The following is a 26,489-nucleotide window of genomic DNA, read 5'->3' on the forward strand; positions in this document are numbered from 1 at the left end:
ATAAGGAACAAGAAACAAGGAAGGAAGCACATTCCATTTGTTTGAAATGTGCTATATAGATAAAGTTTGATTGATTGATTGATTATTTCAGTCTCTACTTGCCGGAGGGGGATGCCGCACACAGTCACGTGGTAAAACAACTTTCGCGTCGTTACCATGGAGCTGTTTATTAAAATCCGTCGCTCATTGGTCAACGATATTGTCATGACCAAAGTGTGCGCAGTCATTGGCTGATACGGCTTCCTGTTGTGACCAATGGCGAAGCGCGCTTTTTTTAACTGCTGCGAGTGCAGGAAGTTGACTGTCCACTGCAGTGTTTGAAGGGACATAATAAGGGAACTTTAAATTTGCACAAAACGCCCGGAAACCAAAAAAACATTTGGAATAAACCGTATGAGAAAGACTTCAGACTTTATTGGATGCTCGGAAGAAAGTACCAGAGGCCCTTTTCTGTTTTGAAAGTATGTAAAATGTGTAATAAACGTCTCTATGTGCGTAACGTTACGTAGCATGTGCTAACTTTAAATTGAGCCTTTCTGCTCAGATTAAAGCTAACTTCTCTTAGTAATGTTTGACAGTCAACACGTTGGTTTGAGCTGCTCAAGAATGTGCTCTATTGATTAGGCTAATAAATGTAATTATTTATCGCGTTGTTAGTTGTTTTTTTTACAGTGCCATTAATGCTGACATTTGGCTGCACAAAGCTAACGTCAGCTTAATTGACTTGCTTGTTTTTGTTTTTTAACTTTCGAGCAATTGCTAAAGTTTTGGACGCAGTTAGTCTGATGTTATTGTTCCTGCTTGTGCATGTTGAATGTATTGTGTCTGTCTTTATACCCCTCTTGTGATTAGCCTGTAACTTATAGTGTTTCATGCTTGGTTGCTGACATGTAATTTGTGCCATTTGTTGCTCCTCTAGTTGTTCTTCACATCTTCATCACCTTCTCCCTCCCCTTGTCATCATTATGGACTCCTCTCCTGTCCTTCGTCAGCAAAGTCACAACAAAATCCGCAGTGACTTTCAGAGGTAAGACAGTTTATGAAGAACCAGACATACTTTTTACTTTCTGCTTGCCTTTAGGGCTGCCGGTGTATTGAACCTCAGTACTTTGTTGATATGGACAGAAATGTTTATGTTGTACCTTGAATTTCCTGTTAGATTTGTAATCTTGTTGACTTCCTTTCTGACAAAAAGTTCCTGATTTAGATTTTAAAAAAATAGTTTAGTTCACTGAGGGAAAGGTCTCATGCAGCTGCTTGTGTTGTTAAAACAAAAAATATGTTTATATTTCTCAAAGTAATGTATCAAAAATTTTAAAAAAACATCTCATCTTGTCGCAGAAGTTCAGGTGTCAGCACCTGTATCGGAAACATTTAAACCAAAACTTTACTCTAGTTGCATCTATGATTTTTCACCTGACTGGTTTTCTCTACACAGAATGAAGAATGAACATAACAAAATGCCAGCAGACCCAAAACCTTTCAAACATGTGTCTGCCACACACCTTCCCAACAAAGATATTGAGAACCAAGATCCAGGAAGCTCAGAAGTAGGTAAGAAGGCACCTGTGCGACCGGGTGTAAGCAGGCTTCCGGTGCTAGCAAAGTCCCTTCGTCTTCAGACTCCTTCCGACTTCACTCAGTCCCACTGCGGGTGGGAGGACAAACCCTTGGCTGTGAGTGTCTCCTTCCCATCCTGTCGATTTACATGTTTTCTATTTAATCTGATGACTCCTGTGTCCTTAACACTTTATCATTTTACAACAGGGGAAAGCTAAGAAGAAAAAGACATGCACCAGGCCTGTACCTTTCAACATGACTCAGCCCAAGAGCTCAAGAATGCACACTGAAACTGCACAGCCTCAAACAGCTTCACAGTCAAGGCTTGGCACTCATGCTGTCCAAGCTGAAAATAATGCATGCAATGCTCGTCTAAAAACCCAAAACATTAATGCAAAACCCTCTAAACATCCAGCTCTTTTAAACAACAAGGGGGACTCAACTAAAGGGGCAGGAAAGTTTCATGGAAAGGCAACAGAAAAACCCCACCTGTCAGGACAGTCTGGGCCTTCCAACACATGTAAGACTAATAACACTTTGCATCAGAACAGTGCTGCTCCGTCTACGCAGGCTGCTGTTAGTGCAGAGGCCTGTTTGGATAATTTGAACCTGCTCAGTCTCAAAGATCCATCCAAGACATCCCATGTTAGCCAGAACATTTCAAAAGGTCCATCTGGTAAGTTAACTTGTTGTTTTGTCATAACACAGAATACTTCCATTAGTGTACAATATCCCTTTTACCTTGCAGAGTGGGTTTTAACTTATTTGTTTTCATAGTTTTTTACCTACACCACCTGGACTTTATCCATTCTTAAAACTGTAACAACAACACAATTGTAACTTATTATGAACTATATAGCTAGTATTATTAGGATTTTCATGATTTTCTTCGTTGACTACATTGCTCATGTATTTGCTGATGTGAATAGTAGACCACAGTGTTTCTGATTTCTTATGTATTTCAGACAAAGGGGAGAAATTCCAGCCTGACCATGCTGCTCTGCTCAGTGTCCTCCAGAATGAAGGAGTAAGTGCCACAGACCTGGGATCTGCAACTTCACTGTCCATAATAATACAATAGTCATTAGCTGCATTTTTCCTATAGATGTTGAGATTATTTTAATAAACATCTGTTTGTAATCTTTTCGCAGGCCCAGCGAGTGTCTGCCATGAAGAGTCGTCAGAAGGCTGAACCCACTACAGGTGAGCATAACATAACATGCAACGTGTGTGGTTAAATATACAGCGTGTGATCAGAGAAGATATACAAGTTGTTTTTAAACGCATTCACAATGATTGGGTGCATTGTTATTACACCAAATAAGGATGTATGTAATGTCTTGTCATTCACAGACAAAGAAATGTGCAGTAAGCGACGTTACTAACGTTTTGGGGTCAATCAGACCACAAAGAGGTTAACCCTGTTAGACCTCTCATGAACAAATTCCAATAACAGCAATCTAAACAGACTTTGGGATTTGGGAGGGGCGTTGCTGTGTAAAAAGTATTGTCAACACCAAATACAGAACATGGTAAAAATCCATCATATGTAATCATGTTTTACAGAAGCGGACTACTGAAACATGTTGTCATTTTTATGAGCAATTCTTGCAAAATTAGGAAAGTTCATCAAGTGTCAAGCTGATCAAACAAGTATGTTTTTGAGCTGTTAAAGACGGCAGCACATCAGGGTTAAATACAGACACTCATCACAAGTCAAAAGATCCCCAAGTGAATGTTTTAAGACATCTTATTTAGTTTTACCACCAATGAAAGAACCTAAAGTAAGAGTTTTTATGAATGGTGTGAATTTATTAAATGTGGTTTTAGTAAAACTGAAAAGTATTATTAATTTGTTGTACACTGTTAACAATCAGTGTGATGTAAATGAATTGGCCTTTTCATGTCACAGCTGTTTCAGGATCAGTGAAGTCGGTGCAGTTCTCTCCAGACCCCGCCGCACTGAGAAGTATCCTCCTGAACGAGGGGGTGAAGGCTGCAGGGCCGGTGGGCGCTACACCCCGAAACTCAGTCTGTCCTGGCAGAGGGACTTCAATCTACACAGTATGTTCATGTTGAATTTATCACCATTTATTTAAAACATTGAAATTCTAGTCTGACCTTGCTGCTCTGCTCAGTGTCCAGAATGAGGAATCTGCAACAGCACAGTCCAAACCTTAGAAATATCTGTTGAGTTGGTGTGATAATAGTCGGGGTTTTTTCCTATAGATGTTGAGATTAGTTTAATAAACATCTGTTTATTATCTTTTCGCAGCCCCAGCGAGTGTCTGTCATGAAGAGTCGTCAGAAAGCTGAACCCACTACAGGTGAGTATTATCTAACATGCAACGTGTGTGGTTAAATATACAGTGTGTGATCACAGTAGATGTACAAGTTGTTTTTCTTCTAACCTGAAACATGATATGTAGAGAAATACTGAAGTTTTGAACCTTCACTTTGCCACAAATTGGGCATGAACATTTGATAAAAGTGACAAAATACAGAAATGACCATAAACCTTTGTTATTACACCAGATAAGGATGTAACGTCTTGTCATTCACAGACAAAGAAATGTGTAGTGATGTTTGAGTGACATTTTGGGGTCAATCAGACCACAAAGAGGTTTACCCTGTTAGACCTCTTATGAACAAACTACTATAAAATTCCAGTTACAGCGATACAAACAGACTTTGGGATTTGAACGGGCGTTTTCCATTGTTGGCCCTAAACTGTTTGCCTCTCTTTATTACATCCTCTCCCTCAACTGACATTTTGAAAAGACCCTAGTCATCATGACAACATGAATGGTCACATTCTGGTTTTATTATTTATTTATTTATTTCTCTATTAATTATTTGTTCTCTGTGCATGCTGTTAAATCCCATTTTTATTTATTTTACTTCTAAAATAAGTAAAATCTATTAATTTTCCCCTTGATCCTCATAACTATGTCTGTGATTTCTTTGTGCACAGGTGTTTCAGGACCAGTGAGGTCGGTTCAGTTCTCTCCAGACCCCGCCGCACTGAGAAGTATCCTCCTGAATGAGGGGGTGAAGGCTGGAGGGCCCGTGGGTGCTACACCCCGAAACTCAGTCTGTCCTTCAGGCAGAGGGACTTCAATCTACACAGTATGTTCATGTTGAATTTATTCTCATGTGTACTCTGCTTCTTTCTAGTTTAATATGTTTTCGTCAGCTTATTATATTTTTTTGAATCAAAAACACAGTTTTGTTGACTGTTTCAGGCCCAGAGGGTGCCAGTTAGAAAAAATGGTGCGGAGGCAACCAGAGGACCAGTTGGTAAGATGTGACATCACTGTTCTTGTTATCTCAGTGAACCTTAATGCATCCTTATCTCCTCGTCCTTTTACTGCAATGTAACGCAGCTGTTTTATTCTCAGCGGTAGCACTCAAAGACACTCCGTCAAAGAAATGGACACCACAGAGAGTCCGCGACACCAAGCATCAGCCCATGTCTTCCATGGTCAGTATAGACAATATGAGCTGTATGTTCACATTCTGCCCGTTTGCCACGGTGTGTTTTCTCACTGTCATGTCTTCATCTCATGATGCTGCTGTTTTTAGAAATGGAATCTGACGACGCCGTACACTCCCGGGCTGAGACGCTGCAACACCAACCTTCAGCCGCGCCAAGAGGTGAGAGCAGGAAATCTTGTCCATTTCATAAGATGTGTAGAGAGATTTTACACAAATCTGTTCCAAAGAGCTTTACAAAAACACTGTCTCATGGGAAGAAGAAGAGAAACATAATCACAATGTACAACATTCAGGTGATAGTTGTTCCAGAGAGTCTTAAAGGTTTTACTAAAAAGGCAACTAAAGGCAGCTACAACAAAGACTTGCCCACGTTTTGATTTTTAATTTAGATATAATAAATTGATACAACATGTCAGAAATGTATAGAGGAGGCTCAATGAACTAAAGCAACATTTTAGATATTTATTTTAGATATTTTTTGGCATATCTGCTGCAGCGTTCTGTACCAACTTGATGGGAGAGAAAAGTTTGAGAAATATTTGTGTAACACGAGGAAATAAAAGCATATATACCTCTTTGTAGGTCAGAAAAATACCAAAAAGTGGTAACTGTAGCTTTAAGCAATTTCATTCTTTGTCCTTTGTCCGCCTTCTTAAGAATTACAAGATTTTGGATGTGAGATTTTACACTGGAGGATCAATGATTAAGATATCAAATAAGGACTTTTGTGCAAGACTTTAAACGTTATAACAACCTCCTGTTATCAGAGATCGTGCCAAGATTTTGGGTGCTGAAGATCAATAAACAAATGAATTTCCTATTAAGGTCGGCAGTTAATGGGCTGGTTTCAAGTTTTAAAAGTTGGTGGTGATGATGTCTTTAGGAAGTGTCCTTAGTTCATATGAGGAATGTGTAACATTATGCAGGAGTTTGATCCAAAGCTATCATCACTGCATCTATTTCTAGCCTCGGTTGTAATGAAGATACGGTGCTAAGTAAGAATTACAACTCATATGATTTACTTGTTTGTTTGCAGGAGGTTGTCCAGAAGTTATTTGATGATCAAGAGGACGAGCAGAGCACAAATGTGGCAGAGAAAGATCCAGGGACACGAGCGGATCAGCTCCCAGTTCAAGCCTCAACTGTAAGAAATGAAATTCACTACTTACCACCAAACAGAGATCCATATTCAGTGAATTTGTTCACATATGTTTTGTTTCCTCTCGATTCACTCCTCTAGATTAAATCCAGTTATGAAGAAAACTTAGAGACCATCGGGACCAAGAGTGAGGAGGATGAGGAGAACAGACAGATTACAGGAGGGCAGCCGTTCTTCCAAGCACCTCAAAGAGAGTCGGTCATTTTTTTCTCGACAGGCAAAACTCTGTTACGAGCTCCACGTTTTGAGAAGCAGGAGAGCTCAGCCCATGAGGAGCAACATGGTCCGGTTTCATCAGAACAGCGAAAAGTGCTTCAAGTACATGAAGGAAAATCATCAGAACCAACCTGTCAGATCAAGAGTCTGCACAGAGGTAACACTGACATCTCTTTCAGTCCTCGTACTGTCGGGTCTCTCGTCAACGTTTTCCTGGATTGCAGCTGTGATCTTTTTTTAAAGTTTGTTTTTTTTTATTACAGACCTCACTGTTCAGAAGACTTGTGCTCTAAGTCCTGCTGTGGCGATACTGCGCAAGCGCCTTCCTCCCCTGGAGGAGCTGCTCATGGACGAGGAGGTGGCCACCTTCACCTCAGTGTCGGGCCCGACTGCTAACGTGTTCCTCCCTACTCGGCCCCGATGTGGAAACCCGGTGGCCTCCTACCTGCACTTTGAAGAGTCAACTGTGAGTACAAAGCTGACAGTGAACATACAGAAAAGAAGAATTAATGGTTCTGTTTGTGGCATTTTGAAATTAAAGCACTGGCAGATTATAAACCACAGAAAAATCAATACCCAAAACCCAGTTTAAACACATACACACACCAGGGGAGAGGGATACAAGTTCATCTTAACCGCATGTCAAGGACATAAATGCACATAACAGTACATATCATCCATATTTGACTGTTAATTACAGCCCATCAAAAATAGGAGTATAAAAAAACAAAACAGAAGAAGAAAAAATCCCGACACCAACTCTACCATGCTTCAAAAACTGGTTGCATGAACCTGTTTTGATTATCCACATGATTTAATAATTTAAAAGTTCAACATAAATAGGAAGAATCTTCAGGTATGTATATACATATATATATATATATTCCAGTCTTTGAGAATACTTTTTTTTTTTTTTTTTTTTTGCTTGTACCGTCCCCATCAATAAAGTTGATTGAATGTGTGAAGGCAGATTTAAAGAGTCCTCTGAGAAAGAGAGCCAAGTCCCTGTCAGGAGAGAGGGTCTGATGGTAAAAAAGAAAAAATTATTTACTTATTTATCACAGATTGAAGACACAGAGGGGTAAAGTTTTATGTAACATGACCTTTGAATAATGAAAGTGGGGAATCACTTTGAACTGAATTAATGTGTGTCTGCTGTTTATTGAACAACTATGAATACGGGAAAGTGCAGACCTTCATATTTTATCAGGCAGCACAGCATTGATTTTCCTCTCTCATGTCCTCTTGATACAGTTGACACATACAGAATCTTTAGAAATAAACTTCTTAATCTCTGGCGAAAGAGAAAACAATTCCAAAAGAGGACGTCTCCCAGAAGTGGACTCGAAATGGGTGATGTTTTCTTTCACAAAATGCCCGAGTTGCATATGATGAAAAAAATTGGAGTGAGGTATTGATTGTACTTTAAGCTTAATTGACCAAAGGACATAACCTTGTTGTCTAAATAGAAGTCTTTTATGCACTTAAGCACTTTTACACACCATGTAGCGAATGCTGTGACCCAACAATACTGGAGTAAAGATGTGGTGTGTTTATATTGAAATACTAAGGACTTTGTCAATATGTTTAATTTGATAAAAAAATCTTCAGTGAATCTCATAAAAATTCAGTAAGGCACAAAACTGTGACTTACTGATTTAATAGCAGATACAGGATATGTGGAAAGTTAACAGACAGTGAGGCAAGTGGTTTTATTAAGGACATAAACTCTAATTTTAGCCACAGGGGGGCAGAATTGAGTGGTTCATGGTCTGTAGAACCACATTACCAGTATACCAGTGCCTAGCATTAGCTGCCCAGTAGTAATCTTTAAATACTGGAAGACCCAGACCTCCATCCATAGTGGGCCTAAATATAAGGGTGTTTTTAGATAATCTGTGTTTTTGGTTTTTTTTAATAACCCCAAATAAATTCTAAAAGATTGACTCTAGCCTCTTAAAAAATCAGCCAAGATCAATACCGGCAAATTTTGAATAGAGACACCATCTTAATGGCATTTACTCAATCATAGATGGAGGCAAAATCCTCCAGTATATTATGCTGCGTTTTAGTTTATCAAAACCTTCTAACAAATTTAATTTGAGCAAAAGTTTAGGAATTTTTGAGATTTTAAGCCCTAAATATGTGATATAATCCTGAACAACCTTAACAGAGTAATCCTGTAAAACTGTATTTTCTCCAATAAACATAAGTTCACTTTTAGCCCAATTTATAGTGTAAACATTTTACTGAATGATTTAATATATTATATATGATGATTACCCACCTCAGGATTAAGTTAATGAGTCGATAATCTGTGCACAGCGTAACAAGATATCCTGATGTAGCAGCTGGATTACCCTCGATGTGAGGATGACTTCTTATCTCAAGTGCTGAAGGTTCTAGTGCCGTAACAAAGGAGACAAGTTGTCTCTCTATCTCTCACATCTATATAAATAATTTCTTGTTCAGTTTCTCTCAGTCTTTTAAATTTTGCTTTTTTCCTTGAGGTCTCAAAAGAAATAATAAATTCTCACAGTAACTTTAAGTTTTTCTCAGAGAGTCTGAAACTTCTCCATTTGTCATTCATCTCTAAAAATTCTCCTTAAAGCCTGATGATGATAGTAGAAGGTCATTAAATCTCTGCTATATTTTGGTTTGGAAAAGCCGGACTGTAGCTGCAGAGTAACGGGACGATGATCAGAGATCAATATACTGTGATAATGTGTGAGACTGAACAGGCCTCCAGTTCTAGTATACGACTGGTGCACATGTCAGTAAAATGAATGTTCCTTTTTGTCGGGGTGTTGTATTCTCCAGATGTATATCATATTTCTAGATTTAATCGGATTATTTAGTGTTTGCATTAATTGTTGGAGGAGATTTAGAGGATGATCTGTCTAAAGATGAATCCAAATACCAATTAAAATCTCCACCAATAAAGATATCGGAGGATCAAAACTTATGAAAAAATGAGGTTTCATCAGAATTTGGGCCATATATGTTCATCATGGTGATCGGAAATGAATTAATAGAGCCGGAAATCAAAATAAATCTCCCATTAGGATCTATAATCTTGGACTTGAGTATAAATGGAATAATATTATGAAACAGGAGCACTACGGCCCTCACTCGAGATGTAAAAGGTGCGTCGTACACCTGAGAGATCCAGCTGGGTTTTAATATGTATTCAGTGGTTTTAACACTGTGAGTCTCTTGTAGAAATAAAACATCAGTAAATTCAAATAGAGAATAAAACCTTATTTCCAAGCCCCCTAACAGTCCACGAGGTTCGTGTAATTTCATTATTTAGAATTGTGGACATACTTTCAAAATAGTGAAGTAATCAATAATCAATAACCCATAATATTCCTCATGTTATGCCGTCAGTCCTGGTTTTTCCAAAAGAATCAAACATTTAATATACGAATGATATGAAGTAAAACAAACTGAGTGTCCAAATGAAACAGAGAAAATAATAATAATAAAAACAAGACAAAACAGTTTTTTTTAATCTGTTATTTGATATCAAATAATTTGTGACAAATTTTAGCAAATTACTGCTACTTTTTTCTGACCATCTGTCAAAATAATCCATATCTATGTGAAGTGAAATACAACACAGCGTATATTACAAAAAAAAATAGAAATAAGAACAAATATCTGAAGCCTTGTTTACCCTAAAAGCTGCAATTTTCATGTCACCACATGACAGAAAAGTGTTGAACGTGAGTAATAACATCGTGACGATCTTCCAGTCCAACAACCAGAGGGGCTGTTAACGTTCAGTATGTTGAGGGAGGCACTAGAAGAAATGTCATGTGATCACTTAAAGCAAAAATACAAAATATGCTTCCCAGAATGACAAACTGTTACTTTAAAGCACATTTTTGGTAAAGTTGACCAGAGATGAGCAGTAAGGACGAGGATAATATTCATAATATTCATAATATTCATAATATTCATAATATTCATAATATTGATACCACATTTCATTGATAGTTGTTAAGATAAAGTGTTAAAGTGTTGAACAGACAGATTATCACCATCTTTAAACCCTGCAGCCACTGAGGGGAAGAAAACAAACGGATGTTGTGACAGTAATGACGTATCATCACAGCAGGTGTTGAACAGAGATCATGATGAATAGTTTGGCATTTTGGGAAATATGCTTACCAGCTTTCTTACTGAGATTTACATGAGAAGATTGATGTTTTTACGTCTCATAATATGATTAAATACAATGCAGTGTTACAGCCCTACAAACTATCATAACAGCTGATACTATAATAATATGATGATGATGAAATCCAATACTGTACACGTAGAACATGTACGTACATATTTTCTGTTTATTTATACACTCACATTTAATATAAATATATATTTTTCTTTTGTTTTCCAGACATTTGTTCCAATTGGCTTCGATCTCTCCTGCGGCTCTTCTTCTCCACACAGCTCTCCACTGCAGGAGAGATGAAATGCACTACGAGTACAGTTATTTCTTTTTAAGCTTCTGATATCTTTTTTTTAATAAAACTAATGATGTTTGTCCAACACTGTTGATGCCAGTCTTAATATAGATCCAAAGAGCACTACTGGTATCATTTTTGTTATAAACTCATCAACATTTTTGTCTTATAAATGTTTCAGACTGACTCTCAATAGATGCTTTCTAAAAAAATAAAGTTTTTTTTCTGTTGAATAATGCAGCTTTCATACTGTGGACACCCATATAGTAGATGAATCAATAATGTAGATGAATAACTATTAGAAACAATGTTTGACATGAATAGAAAACTAAATGTGAGGAAAATGTTTTAAAAGGTCAATGAAGACCTGATCAGTGTTATAGCCATAGTATATATATATAGATTAAGGTGGTTTGGATCATTTTTATCTGTGGCTGTGGCTAAAGAGGTGAAGTGGGTTGGTGGTTTGATTCCCAGTTCCTCCTGTCCATGTGTCAAAGTGTCCTCGGGCCTTGAACTGCTGCCATCGGTGTGTGAACAAGAAGAAAAATTGTAGAGCTTTGATAAAAACGCTAAATAATTGCAGAACATTTATGTGTAAAGTTTGTAACTGTAGATTCAAAACGATGTTTCACGTTCTTCCTGTACAGTGTTTATAATAAATTTATATATGTTATTGTCCGACCACGTGTGATTCTTCTTTCAGCTCATCAAATTGTTTAGAGGCACTACAAACATTTTACACATAACAGTCAGTTTACGCTTCATGTCTGTGAAAACAGTTGTATGATGTTTTCTAAAGTCTGAGGAAATAACAGCTTATCTCGGTTTTGGACTCGAAGACAATTAATTTATAACAAAAAGCCTGAGTTTCAAACTGGGGGCGAGGAGATTGAAAGATGTGACCAGGCACAAAGACGTTATATTCATTACATTATTGGAAATCCAGTGTTTTCTGAAACAATTAAGTGACTAATTGTTAATCTTTATTTAAAAATACAAAATATTTTTTGGTGAGTGTTAACATAAATTGAATAGTAAAATATTAGTCACAGCATTAGTCAGGATCTCTGAACCTCTGCTGCTTTGATTTGGAGCATTATTTTATGTCCCTTGAGTTCCCCTTTAACTTTTATCACTATAACAATGTTTTAATTGGGCTGCCAGAGCGTCTTATCAGACCTTCAGGCTTTTCTTTTCGCTGAAGTCTTATGTGATGCCTTCTCCGCTCACTCTTCAGGAGTAAGACTTGGAGACGATCATCTTCATGGCATGATACAAGATATGCCATACTGCTTTACATTCCCCAGGTTGGCTTTGCGCCAGATGTAGAGTTCAAGCCTTTTTCTGGAAACATGTAACAAGCTGCGTCGTGTTCGATCATGTGACACTGTATCCTGTTCAGCGAGAAGACAGTACTGATACTACACATGTGAAATATACCCTGCTGCTGAGTCAGCTCGACTCTGAAAAAACAGTTAACATTTACACTGTTAAATGTCAAACATAACGACAAGTTCCCAAAAAACAAATCTGTTGAGTGACAAACTAACGGTATTAAATTTACAATGATATGAAAGGAAGAAAAAACATTCAAATCAAGCTGTGACTGTGTTTTTATGTCATATATTAATTAACACATTTTCAAATTTGTTAATTGGCACATTGTTTGAACAGGATTCTTAATTTTAGGAGCATTTGAGTTACAGCTGTTCCCTTTAGGTCTCATTTCATGTGTAAAGGTGACAAAATCCACTAAAATGTGTTAATTTTCCTTCAAAATCCTTTTCATTATTTTGTTGTTTTTTATGTGTTAATTAGAAAATGTTAATGAGTATAAATGTTTCTGATCCTTCTCATTGTGTTTGTAACTGTCCACTGCAGGTGGTTACAGGCCCTGATGTATATTTAGTAGACTTATGTGAGTGAGAGAGTGGTGGAGGGTGTCGGTGGGAGGGGGCTCGGGACCGGGTTAGGGACAGTAGTCTATAAAGCCTGCGCCTCTACTCGTCCCTCCCCTGAGAAGCAGAGAGTGAGGAAAGAGCAGCCTTGCTCCGTTTTTTTTCTCCTTTTTTCCCCCCCTTTGTTGTAGACACCTGTCTGCCCCGCTCCTCTGGAAACATGTCCAAGGATCTCCACCCAACCAGGGACCCCACAAAGATGGGGCTGGGACGCTCCATCGCCGTGCTGACGTCAGGTGGAGACGCCCAAGGTAAGCGGGGGATGATATCCGGAGGGAGGCGGCTATTTCAATCACAGATTTATATTCAACTTTTTAAAAAAAAAAGAACAACGAGGGGACAATCTGTCGGACAGCATCTTCCCCGCTGATGTGCCTCTGAGCAAAACACCGAATCCCAACAGATGCAGCCTCTATTTTACGGAGGCCAATAAAGTATCATATTAAAGCTGTGATTGCATGACATCTTTAGTAAGTTTAAGAACCACAGCACTGAAAGGCATTTTTCCAAGATGTCATGGTGGCTCGGGTGAAGGCCAGCTGTCTCAGATTGATGGATGTTTGGCTGTAAGTCGTACTTGATGTCAGTGTAATAAGGAGAGTAAGATTACATCTTGGACTTACAGTACCACTAATGTTTATGTATCCACAAAGTCTTTGCATGTCTTTACAAATTATAAAGCCTATAAACTATCACTGTTGGCTATAATTGTGTAGCAGATTTAGATTTAAAATCAAATTTTATGCTTTATGAGTTTTTTAAGCTATCATCCATACAAATTGCCTTTTCCTTAATTAAACCTCAAATTTAAGCATTAAGCTTCAACTCCAGTTGAAGTTCAACTGGATGATGTCTCATATTCATCTCCTATTTCTGTGCAATCTTTATTCACTGAGTCCAAATCTGACTCTAACCCTTTGTGTGGCAGCTTTATGTACCCTCTTGTCCTTCCTCGTGCGTTCCCTTATTTCACGTCTTTGGAGCTAATTTTAGCGGCTGTGACCTTTTTCTGGTATGGAGGAGAGAAACGCCCCCATTCACAGCTGCTGTTTGGTGAAACAAGAGCTGCAGCATGCCAGCCTGCCACAACACAGCCTCACACTGTGGGCTTTAGTGTACCGCACATCCAAGGGAGAGACTGTACTCAAGACATACAGAACCATAAACTCAGCTTTCCCTGTGCCTATTTTTGTCTCATCTGTTGCCAATGTACAAGAAGGTCAAGTCATTTAAAGGTCAAATGGATCAAATAAATCCTTAGCTGGTTTCTGACAGGTAAATTAAAATAACACCTGACATTGTCTTATGATGTGACTAAATCAGACCTCAATCATAATAAATATGTGTGTGTGTCTCAGGTATGAACGCTGCTGTGAGAGCCACAGTCAGAGTTGGTCTCTACACCGGAGCCAAAGTCTACTTTGTTCATGAGGTATGAGCTGCACACGTCCATGATATTACAAATAAATACAAAACAGAGACTCACAAGACTATAAGACATTAATACATTATGAAAGTCTTGAAAGAAAATAAATTGTATTTTGTTGCAGTGCAGTTATTTGTAGTAGCAGCGGTATTAATAATGTTACTGTGTGCTGCAGGGCTACCAGGGTCTGGTGGATGGAGGAGCAAACATCCAACCCGCCACATGGGAGAGTGTCTCCATGATGCTGCAGCTGGTGAGTGTCGTGCTGCCAAATAAACACACACGCAGATACACATAATTAAATCCACCAGCAAGAGACACTTTTTGCTAAAATATGCATGAATGTTCACATGGGACAGAATAGAGTTGTTTATTTGTGCCATTAAAGGGTCGGTTCACCCAACTTTTTCATTTAGATTTGCGTCTAGCCATATAAAGTTTGGTGTTGCTGTGATTTGTTCAGGTTTTGAGATAAACAAGCGGAGGTGAGAGGAATTTTGTTTATGGTTGTCACAACATTGAAAGATTACAGTTTAAAAGGTCAACAACAACACTGTCAACTATTTTCATGGGGACTATTTCTTTGGCATTTTGGCATTTGACAGAAAGGTCTGTGGATCATCTAAAGTAACAGGGACACTTTTCAGTCACCATTATGCCTAAATATGACTCATGGAGCAGCTGCTCAGTGTGGATGTGGATTCTTGGTCTTCTGATGGAGGGACACTTTTTTGTTGAACTTTGGAAATGTCTTTTTTTTTTTTTTATTGCTGTGAGCAGCACAAACAATTCCATTCATCTCACCACAGCAGAAATCTCAAAGACGGATGTCTACAAACCTGTCAACATAGAAGATGAATTATCTGCCTGAGAAGACATATTTTTTGTAATTTGGATGAGCAAATCCTTTAAACTTTAAAGGATAGGTTCACAATTGTTCAAGTGTGTCCTAAAACAGTATTCAGATGTTTAAATGAACATTGACACATGTTTTTCTTGCTATAATCATCCCTCCTGTTCACACTGACCATTAGAAGATGCCTTCATAATTCTTCTTTTTAGTGCCAAAGTCCCTCTTCTTGTTACTGTACTTCCACTGCAGCTGAACAGGAAAACACTGTCCATCGAGACACAAAGAGGGAAATTTAAACTAAAAAGACTACAACTGTGAAAGATATCCATGTTATTTGATTCAGGCAGCTGGAGCCTCATTTTATCTTCAGATAAACATTTTAATACATTTTGCTCAAGACGAGGACTGTGGATTGTGGCCCCCATCACTTACATTGTAAGCACATTTGAAGGGATCTTCTGATGGCCAGTATGAACAGGAGGAATAATTACAGGAAGACAAACATGTTTCAATGTTTATTTGGGCTCCTGACTGTTGTTTTAAGACAGACTTGAAAAATTGTGAACCCGCCCTTTAGCAATCCTTCTCCACTTGGAGTCAACAGCTTCCTCCACGTTCCTGAACTCTGATAACATGAGAAACTGATTTTTGAGTGATGATATTAAAAGGCTGCTGCTGCCCTGTGACTGAAGGACTGGAGGTGCAGTAATACTGTGAAACTCGTGACTCACATTTCTCCCCATCATCTCTGTTTAAATAAAGAGACCTGGCAGTGCAGACGGCATGACACGTGAAGATTCATGAAGTGTGTGACAGTGAGCGACTAAGTGGCCACTCACAGGCTGCAGCAAATTTCTAGGATATCACTTCTAAAGTGTCTGCCGCATTTATCCAGCATGATGCAACTTCACCTGATGTGACTTCAAGGCATCTTAACGAGTCTAATTCCACAGTGTTGTAAAGCCGCCCTGACGCACATCCCACCACAGAGATTAATATTTAAGGGGTAATTCTGGATGTTTGTAATGGAAAAAACATGTCAGTTTAAATGTCAGTGATCACTGCACTAAGAAAGTCTTCTTCCTTAAAGCCAGAAATATGTTGGCGTGTCACTAACTGTGTTGAAAACAGCTTCTCCTCTTTCTTCACATGTAAGGGAGGAACTGTCATCGGCAGCGCTCGCTGCAAGGACTTCAGGGCCAGAGAGGGTCGTATGAAGGCAGCTCACAACTTGGTGAAACTTGGCATCACTAACCTGTGTGTGATTGGAGGCGACGGCAGTCTGACTGGAGCCAACGCATTCAGGACTGAGTGGAGCGAACTGCTGGTTGACCTGGTCCGAGATGGTAAAGAGATGAACTTGATTAGAGTGTCAATGAGTCCTGAGTATCTCCCTCAGCTCAGTTTGTACTCTCTTCATTCAGAGATTCTTTTCTTATCCTTCACTGAAATCCTGTAATTGATTTAGAATACAGTATTTTGTAAAGTATTCATTATTGTTTTACAAAAATGATTTTTTTTCCATCTACAAATCAAGAAACCATGCACACAAAGATACAATTACTTTCCAAAGAAGCCAAAAATGAGATGTTGTCACTCATATGTGGGTGAATAAAACACACCGCTGATCTAATACAGTTCCTCCAAACGAGGCTGAATAACCAACCAGGCAAAGAAGGAAACTGTCCCAGAGTAGCAGATGCTCAGGAGCCCCGATACTCCATATTCATTATGTTGAGTTAGTTTGATTAAATTTGATTTTGGGGAGAATCTGCATTACTAATCCAGACATTCAGATGAAATGATGACAGTTGTGTCAACACCTGTGTCAACATCTGAGATAAAAACCTAAGAAAAGAATTACATGAATCAACAAAACTTTTTACAACTTTAAATCTTACTATAGGCTTTATATGTTTCTTGTTGTTACCGACTGTTTTTTTTTTTGCATTTTCTGCAGGTAAGATTACAGAAGAAGAGGCAAAAAAATCCTCCCATCTGAACATCGTCGGCATGGTCGGCTCCATCGACAATGACTTCTGTGGCACTGACATGACCATTGGCACCGACTCCGCTCTACACCGCATCATTGAGGTGGTGGACGCCATCACCACAACCGCACAGAGGTCAGACATCACTGTAACTCTCCCTAAGATACATTTAATTCATCCATGAGGGTGAAATTAGATCATACTGCAGCATACAGCAGCAGTGAAGTATGAAGCAATTATGAGACAAAATAGATGTTGACTCACTGACAAAGTAAAGAAAAATGAAGATGCTTGCTTCATGGTTTTACAAGCTAATGTAGTCCACTGTGTGAGTGAAAACACAGAATTTTTTTGTTGGATATTTTGGTGTTTTATTCATTATAGTTTCCTCCTTTCTTATTTGTGAAATATTTTCCTCCACAGCCACCAGAGGACGTTCATCCTGGAAGTGATGGGCCGACACTGTGGGTCAGTAGCTTGTGTATATCTATTTGTGTGTACGTTATGTATTGACAAGCACACGTGTGAGTGTATGACATAAACATATAACCTATTGTAGCATGACATTCACCTACTGCTGATATTTTGTCAAAATGAAGGAAATCTTTTTAACTTTTTCTCAATTCAATTTGTTTTTTTTTTAGTGAACCAATTTAACGACAGTGTGTCTTTAGTGCTTAGCTCAACATGTATCAAATAAACATAATTGTTGTTTTTTGTGGTGAGAAAAACAATGTCAGTCAATAACACCATTGTAGATATTTTCACAATTGCTCCATCGGGGCGTCCTGGTGATGGAGCGGTTTAAAATGCTAACTATGTATTTGCAATGACGCCAGTTCGAGTCCAGCTGAGGATCTTTGTTGCTTGTCATCCCTCGTCTCTTCTTTCATTTTCCCGTCACATCTCTGCTTTCGACTTGAAGAAAAGAACTATTTCTCAATGATATCTTACTTACCCACAAATTAATATGATTCTGCTATGAGTTTTTCATACCTGAACAAGCTGTTTCAATAGTGTAAACACAGTACATCAAATTAAGGATGAATTATTGACATTATTAAAGAAAAAGGGTTGAATATTACATGTGTTTTACACATTTGCTGAAAAGGTTTCAAATGTACCTGTATACTTGTGCCTGAATTATGTGTGTGTGTGTGTGTGTGTGTGTGTGTGTGTGTGTGTGTGTGTGTGTGTGTCGGCCTGCAGGTACCTGGCCCTGGTGACGGCTCTGGCCTGTGGTGCGGACTGGGTGTTCATTCCAGAGATGCCACCAGATGAGGGCTGGGAGGACCACTTGTGCAGGAGGCTGACAAACGTATGCGTCCCTTTATTTGCAGATGTTCTGAACACTACGACGTGTTTAATTCAGAATGCACAACATTACATCTTCTCATTATTTCTTTCAGCAAAGGGCCAGAGGTTCTCGTCTGAATGTGATCATCGTAGCTGAGGGCGCGATGACCAGAGATGGCAAAGCGATTACATCTGACGACATTAAAAAGGCGAGTCTTGCTCTCTAGTGTTAGTTGAGTAAAGTGCTACTGCAGGTTGCACTGACAATATAACAAACTAACAGCTGGATTTCTTCGTCCCCAGTTGGTGACTGACAGACTCGGCTTTGATACTCGCGCCACTGTCCTCGGACATGTACAGAGAGGAGGCACACCCTCCGCCTTCGACAGAATCCTGGTAACTATCTCAGTAAAACACAAAATATAATTGTAGCTCACCTCACATGCACACTTGATGATCTGACTGTGTGTGTGTGTGTGTGTTGTTCAGGGCAGCAGGATGGGTGTGGAGGCTGTGATGGCGCTGCTGGAGGCCACTCCCGACACTCCTGCCTGTGTGGTCAGCCTGTCCGGGAACCAGGCAGTCAGACTGCCGCTCATGGAGTGTGTGCAAGTGGTACGTCAAAATATTTTCATGCCAGCAAGAATCCGCCAGGTTTTAGTTACTTTCATAGGATGTTGCTCTACTTGTTTAAGAGGATATATATGCTCATATTAAACTCTGAGATTTCTCCGTCTTTCTCCCTCTCAAACTCTCTGTCCCCCTTCTTGCTTCACAGACCAAAGATGTGACTGCTGCCATGGCTGAGGGCAGATTTGAGGATGCTATCAAGCTCAGAGGAAAGTAAGAAGAATGTCCTCTTAAATGTACTGGAGTGTAATCACAATGACACCACAAACAACTTAATTATTCCATCAAACTTTTTAAGTTTTGGCTTTTTGAGTCATTTCTGAGTGCAAGATTATAGTCTGAATGAATTGAACAAAGAAAATATACATGATAAACTAAAAACAGAACAAAAAAGTACATAAAACACAGAAAAACATACAGCACAAAGTAAATAATGAAAAGAAGAATGAGATTAGAGCAGCCCCTCGCATATTATAAAATATCTTAGAGAAATATTGGCATAATAACATTTTGAAAGTAAGAAAAAATTACCAACACTTACACAACCTTATTTATGATGTGCAGGAGTTTTGAGAACAACTGGAACACATACAAGCTGCTGGCTCACATCAACCCCCCAGATGTTAAGGTGAGAACCATCCATTTTCTAAAAAAGACTCTTAAGACATTAGTAAAGATTATTCTCAATAAAAAAAAAAAGAATGAATGTCTTCATTAAGTAACCCTTCAACTATCTCCATCTCTCTCTGTCTTGCCAGAGCAACATCAATGTGGCCATCATGAACATCGGTGCTCCCTGTGCTGGTATGAATGCAGCCGTCCGTTCAGCGGTCAGGATGGGTCTCATCCAGGGTCACAACATGTTGGCTGTCCACGACGGCTTCGACGGTCTGGCTCATGGACAGGTAACTGGCATTGTAAACCGAGGAATCCAGGAAAAAATAAACTCGTGTTTACATCTCTTAGTTCAAGATGCTTCGTGCTTTATAAATGGCCACATAGTCTGTAGCTGCAAAAACTAATCATTTATCTTTTGGCCGACTTTTCACAAACTTCCACTGAAATCTGAAGTAGTGTTTTGTAGTTTTTGAGACATCCAAAGATCATGATCAAATGGACAGTACAATATTGAATGTATTTCATTCCCAACCTCATCCAAATCCCACAGGTGACACTTTCTCTCCTTCAGTTTGGGACTGAATGGAAAATGACACACAAAGGGAACTCATTTCTAAATATATACTGTAAACCAAACTTGGTGTTATTTGTCACTGTTTCCCAATTGTTTTACATGTTGTAGTATTTAATATATTACGTTTTCAATCGATCATTTTCTCTTGTTGCAGGTTGAGCCCATCACCTGGACCTCAGTGAGTGGCTGGACTGGAAAAGGAGGGTCAATGTTGGGCACCAAGAGGTAAAGAGTTAGTTATTGTTCTTTTTTTTCAGTGGTACAGCTTTTTTATAAGAAAACTTGGATTTCGTTATAACTTTGTGATATTTGTCTCTGTTCTCCAAAGAACTCTGCCTGGTAAAATACTGGAGGAAATCAGCCAGAACATTGCCAAGTTCAACATCCATGCTTTGGTGATTATTGGTGGATTTGAGGTAAGATGTGACAGCTGTTCTTCTTCTTTAAATCCAGAAGTCATGTGTCAGTCTCAATGATAAATTCACCATTAAGATTGAAAGCTTGACAGTTATTGCCTTCTTTAAGAAGCACACAAACAAATGAATCTTCATCTCCTGCAGGCCTACGTTGGAGGTCTGGAGCTGGTTCAGGCCAGAGAGAAATACGAGGAGATGTGCATTCCCATCGTGGTTATCCCCGCCACTGTCTCCAACAACGTCCCCGGCTCCGACTTCAGCATTGGTGCTGACACTGCCCTCAACACCATCACCTCTGTCAGTGCGTTCACAGCAGATACACACACACATATACAGTATACGTAACAATCTGGAGCTAAACACATTTCTGTGATGTTTTCTTCTGCAGACCTGTGACAGAATCAAGCAGTCTGCAGCAGGAACCAAGCGTCGCGTGTTCATCGTTGAAACCATGGGTGGATACTGCGGCTACTTGGCCACCATGGCTGGTCTGGCTGCTGGGGCCGATGCTGCCTACATCTATGAGGACAAATTCAGCATTAAAGACCTGGAGGTGAGCTGAAGGTCATGGAAGAACAGCACCTGTTTACCCATTTGTTTGTTTTAGTCTCTACACCCTAAGTGCTGATGTATTCTGAGTGTGTGATCAGTCCACTTGTTCTACAGACAAACGTCGAGCATCTTGTGCAGAAGATGAAGACAACAGTGAAGAGAGGTTTGATTCTCAGGTAGGTTTTGTTCAAGTGTGACCCAGAAGTGCAGCAGATTTAATTGAAGTATAGTGTTTAAGTACTAGTAGTCTTGATGAATACCACTTAACACACATGTTGTCGCTCACATTTAATCACAGCTCTAAATTCAGATAGTGGGCACAAAGTTGATTTAGAAATGTATAGTTAACAAGCTTAGGTATAAACTTTTAATCAAGAATTCAAAATGTTTAATGAACATAAGTGAGTGTTTTTTTTAGGAAAGTGACCATGATTTATAAATAATCCACTCTGTTTTTTAACACATTCTGCACCTATTAAACAAAACAAAAATCCTTCCAGATAACGGTACAATGATCTGTCACTCTTCCCTCTACAACAGGAATGAGAACTCTAACGCCAACTACACCACTGACTTCATCTTCAACTTGTACTCAGAGGAGGGCAAAGGCATCTTTGACTGCCGCAAGAATGTTCTGGGACACATGCAACAGGTCTGTTTGTGTGCTGAAGTGTTAATATGAACCATAATATATAAGTTAGAATCCACTCCAAGTATAAAGGAACAGATTCTGTCCTTGTCGTTCAACATTACAACGTAACTGATGCTACACTTGTCTGTCCTCTATCGACTACAGGGTGGTACTCCAACACCCTTTGACAGAAACTTCGGCACAAAGATGGGAGCCAAGTCTGTTCTGTGGCTGACGGAGAAGCTCAAGGAGTGCTATAGGCATGGTACGTTGACCTAAAATCAAATGTTCATTCTGCACATTTTAAGAAAACCAACAGCCAGAGGTGGACTGCAACTGTAACACTGTTTATTTGTAGCGTTAAATATTAACTTCACAGTTACTGCATTAAAACTACTTTGGGGTCGTAGGTAAAGTAAGACCATAGGGACAATTTCTTCAGTTGAACTTGTCTACTTTAATGTCCGCTGCAACAGTAGGACAACAGCACGCCGACAACGACGATACATCTGCTCAAGTTTTATGGCACATCACTCCACCAATCTAAACAGTTGCTAACACTGCAGCTCCTAATCTACACAAACATAAAGACACATTTAAAATAAAGCATATGTAATTACTATAATTAATTGAATCATGTAAATCATCCCGCATTATTATATAGTATAAGAAATACTATATATACTACAAAATAAATCCTCGCAAAAATGTATTTACTCAAGTAGCAATTTTGAGGTACCTAATAATATAATAATGTAACACTTCAGGGGACATTTATCTGAATAACAAGTACTTTTATATTTGATACCTTTGAGCTTATCACACTTTTGTACTTTTACTTAAGTAAAAGTCTCAATACAACATTTTTACTGGTAATATTATATTTTTACATTATTATATGGTTACTTTTACTTAGTAAGTAAAGGATCTGAGTATTTCTTCCACCACTGCCAACAAGAATTATATGATAATATATGACAATGATTTGTGAGTGATGCATACAGATCCACTGACCCCCCAACCAACCAACCACCCACCCACCCCCACCTCTACCTACACACCCATTGTTAAGCTGCAACCTGGAATAAACTCTGTGAACCGCATGGAGATGACATGAACTCAGTGACTGACTGTATAACAGCTTCTGTCTGGATAACACCATCCCCACCAGGACAGTGTGATGCTTCCCCAGTAATAAGCCCTGGATGACCATTGACCTGAAGAAGCTGCTGAATAAGAAGAAGGGAGCCTTCGGGGATGGGGGCAGGGAACTATTGAGGAGTGTGCAGAGGGAGATGAAGGTGAGGCTGAGGGAGAGAAAGGAGGCATACAGGAAAAAGCTGCAGAGCAACCTCCAGCAAAACAACATGCAGGATGTTTGTTCAGGAATTAAAAATATTATGGGCTTCAAGGTGAAGGGGGATCAGGCTGAGGGAAGTTTGGACAAAGCCAATAAGTTGAACCTGTTCTTCAACAGGTTCAGCACAGGACCCTCCTCCTCCTCCTCCTCTTCCTCCCCTGTTCCTAGCCACACAGACCCTACACCCTCCCTGCCCCCACAGCTCCTTCCCTCTCACACCTCCCATCTCCCAGGTGATCAAGACCACGGACTAATAACACTTGTGCCTTCCCTCACCACCCAACCCCCACCATGGACTTCAACAAAGCCCCATCAACACCTCCCCCTACATCAAGAAACACTAAGCCCCCCTCTGCCTCCCCCACCCGCCTGTCTGTTTCCAGCAGTCAGGTGAAGAGGCAGCTGGAGAGACTGCACCACAACAAGGACGGTATCAGCCCCAGGGTCCTGAAGGTCTGCGCGGACCAGCTATGTAGGATTCTACAGCACCTCTTCAACCTTAGCCTGAACCAGGAGAAGGTTCCAGTGCTTTGGAAGACATCCTGCCTGGTAAGAAGTCTTCTCCATCTGCCCACAATGACTATAGACCTGTTGCCCTAACATCACACATCATAAACATTCTCGAGAGACGGATATTGGCCCATCTCAGACCTCAGGTGAGCACCTCTCCAGACCCACTGCAGTTTGCCTGCTGCCTCAGGGTCAGAGTTGAAGACGCCATCATCTGCCTGCTTCAGCGAGCCCACTCTCACCTGAATAAAGCAGGAAGCACTGTGAAGATCATGTTCTTTGATTTCCCTGGTGCCTTTAACAGGTTGCAGCCTACACCGCTGTGTGAGAAGCTCCAAAAGATGCAGGTAGACGCCTCCACAACCTCCTGGATTATTGACTACCTGATGGACAGACCACAGTTTGTTGAGCTGAGGGGATGCATATCTGAGCAGGTGGTTAGCAACACAGGAGCACTACAGGAACCTGTACTCTCGCCTTTTCTCTTCTCCGTGTATACCTCAGACTTCCAATACAACTCAGAGTCCTGTCATCTGCAGAAATTTTGCACTCTTACTCTCTTACTCTGCAGTTGTCGGGTGTGTCAGTGGTGGACAGGAGACTGAGTACAGGGAACTGGTGGACATCTTTGTGGTTTTGTGTGGGACCAACCACCTCCTTTTAAATGTGACCAAGATGAAGGAGATGGTTGTGGATTTTAGGAGGACCAGGACTACACTAAACACTATTTCCATCCTGGGAGAAGAGGTGGAGGTGGTGGAGGGCTACAGATACCTGGATGTTCACCTTGTCAACAGACTGGACTGGAAATGTAACACTTAGGCTGTCTACAGGAAGTGACAGAGCAGACTCTATTTCTTGAGGAAGCTTAGGTCCTGTGTGTATTTTTTGTCATTGCTGTGATAGCTGCTGTAACACTGAAATTTCCCTTTGGGGATAAATAAAGTACTCTATCTATACGTTGATAGTAGAGAGCATTACGTACATGACGTGTTAACTGAACTGTTTCACTTCTTCTTTAGGTCGTATCTTCGCCAACACACCAGACTCTGCCTGCGTACTGGGCATGAGGAAGAGGGCGCTCACCTTCCAGCCTCTTGCTGATCTGAAGGGAGACACAGATTTTGAGTAAGATGCATATTTTTTCATATGACATACTGCACTACAAGTAACAAGTTTAATGGTTGAACGTCTGTAATGATACCTCCTCTGTCTGCTGCAGTCACCGCATCCCAAGGACACAGTGGTGGCTGAAGATCAGGCCCATCATGAAGATCCTGGCCAAGTATGACATCAAACTAGACACGTCCGAGCACGCCGACATTGAGCACGTGATCAAGAAGAGGACTGCTCTCGCAATGTAGACTCAGTTTGTTCCCGAGGAGCACACAGATAGGGGCAATCTTTCTGTTCCATTACAACATATTTTTCTTTTTGTCCAACTACCTACCCTTTCTTATCTTTATTGTGTGCTCTCTTGTCGAATCCAGTGTTATGTAGCACCTCTAACTCTCAAAACAATCAGTGTATCTGTGTATATGTTTTGCAGAAGATACAAGACACAGAATAAAGATATATTTCAAACCAAAAGTTGCATTGTTGGTGATTTGTGTTCAGTTAGCAGAATGTGAATTGTCCTGAGAAATGAATGTAGTCAGGAGACTCTTATTCTCAGTTTGCATACAATATCCTGGAAACAATGACCCCACATTAAAACATACACAGTACACACAGTAAATAAAAGGTGTGGGAGCTGTATAACCTGTTTTTTTCCCCAAGCAGCTGTGATTCAGGACAAATAGGACCCAGGTGTGCGTGTGAAAAACAGCCACAAAAAGCAGCTGCATACGGGGAGTGTTCATCCCTTCTTCCATCTTTCTGTATCCTCTTGTTCCTGTTCATGGAGGCACCAGCAGCTGTAAGCAGGCAAAGATAGAGACACACAGAGACTCACTGTGATCTATGTGTCATCTCTGTTGCACTGATCTCCTTCAAAATATCAACCATTATTGGCGAGAAACATACAGACGTGGCTGAAAATATTGGTACCCTTCCACCTTTAAAAAAAAAAAAAATAATAATAATAATAATTTTCTCTGTATTAAGTTGAAACTGACTGAACTATATGGTGTCCACCATTCTTTATTTCACATTGAATAAAACTGAAACTTTGCTTTTGATTTACAGCTTAACATATTATTTAATACAATAAAACAAGTGAAAATGGCCAAAAATATTGGTACCCTTAACTTAATATTTTGTAGTACAGCCTTTGAGGCAATAACTGCAGTCAAGTCCTTTCTGTAACTCTGAATAAGGTTTCTACACTTCTCCACTAGTAGTTCAGCCTCTTCTTGAGCAAACTGCTCCAGTTCTCACAGGTTTGATGGGTGTCGTCTCCCAACTGCAAGTTTCAGCTCTTTCCGCAGATGTTCAATGGGATTCAGGTCAGGACTCATAGCAGGCTTCTTCAGAGTGGTCCAACGTTTTCTTCTCATCCACTCTTGGGTGCTTTTTGATGTATGATGACCGATGACTAAGACACAGCTTTCTGACACTTGGCTGTATGATTCACTTCAAAATGCCTTGATAGTCTTCTGATGTCATTGTGCCCTGCTCAGATTCAAGGCACTCAGTGCCTGAGGCAGCAAATCAACCCCAAAACATCACTGAGCCTCCTCCATGTTTCACGGTAGGCATGGTGCTCTTTTCTTTGAAGGCTTCATCTTTTTCTTCTGTAAACATAGGGTTGGTGTGATTTACCAG

At 39.8% G+C, this 26,489-nt stretch overlaps 2 protein-coding genes across 2 annotated transcripts; both read left to right on the plus strand.

Moving 5' to 3' along the window:
• The first annotated feature begins 266 nt into the window (after nt 1-266).
• troap (trophinin associated protein) lies at nt 267-11,590 on the plus strand. The gene is made up of 16 exons (XM_067592096.1): nt 267-461; nt 920-1,027; nt 1,439-1,676; nt 1,768-2,236; nt 2,526-2,587; nt 2,712-2,763; nt 3,473-3,624; nt 3,836-3,887; nt 4,535-4,689; nt 4,806-4,860; nt 4,962-5,044; nt 5,146-5,217; nt 6,095-6,202; nt 6,299-6,590; nt 6,697-6,899; nt 10,839-11,590. Exons 2-16 carry the CDS (start codon nt 966-968, stop codon nt 10,911-10,913), a joined length of 2,130 nt encoding a protein of 709 aa, XP_067448197.1. The 5' UTR covers nt 267-461; nt 920-965; the 3' UTR covers nt 10,914-11,590.
• Nucleotides 11,591-12,912: 1,322 nt separating this feature from the next.
• pfkma (phosphofructokinase, muscle a) lies at nt 12,913-25,313 on the plus strand. The gene is made up of 22 exons (XM_067592098.1): nt 12,913-13,117; nt 14,225-14,298; nt 14,468-14,545; nt 16,302-16,491; nt 17,106-17,271; nt 17,560-17,604; nt 18,346-18,454; nt 18,546-18,641; nt 18,736-18,828; nt 18,922-19,047; nt 19,211-19,275; nt 19,627-19,690; nt 19,821-19,967; nt 20,409-20,479; nt 20,583-20,670; nt 20,815-20,967; nt 21,059-21,223; nt 21,337-21,398; nt 21,763-21,874; nt 22,019-22,118; nt 24,746-24,851; nt 24,946-25,313. The coding sequence occupies exons 1-22, from the start codon at nt 13,027-13,029 to the stop codon at nt 25,085-25,087; spliced, it is 2,343 nt and encodes a 780-aa protein (XP_067448199.1). The 5' UTR covers nt 12,913-13,026; the 3' UTR covers nt 25,088-25,313.
• Nucleotides 25,314-26,489: the final 1,176 nt, after the last annotated feature.

This window comes from Thunnus thynnus, chromosome 6, assembly GCF_963924715.1.
Source record: "Thunnus thynnus chromosome 6, fThuThy2.1, whole genome shotgun sequence".
Lineage (NCBI taxonomy): Eukaryota > Metazoa > Chordata > Actinopteri > Scombriformes > Scombridae > Thunnus > Thunnus thynnus.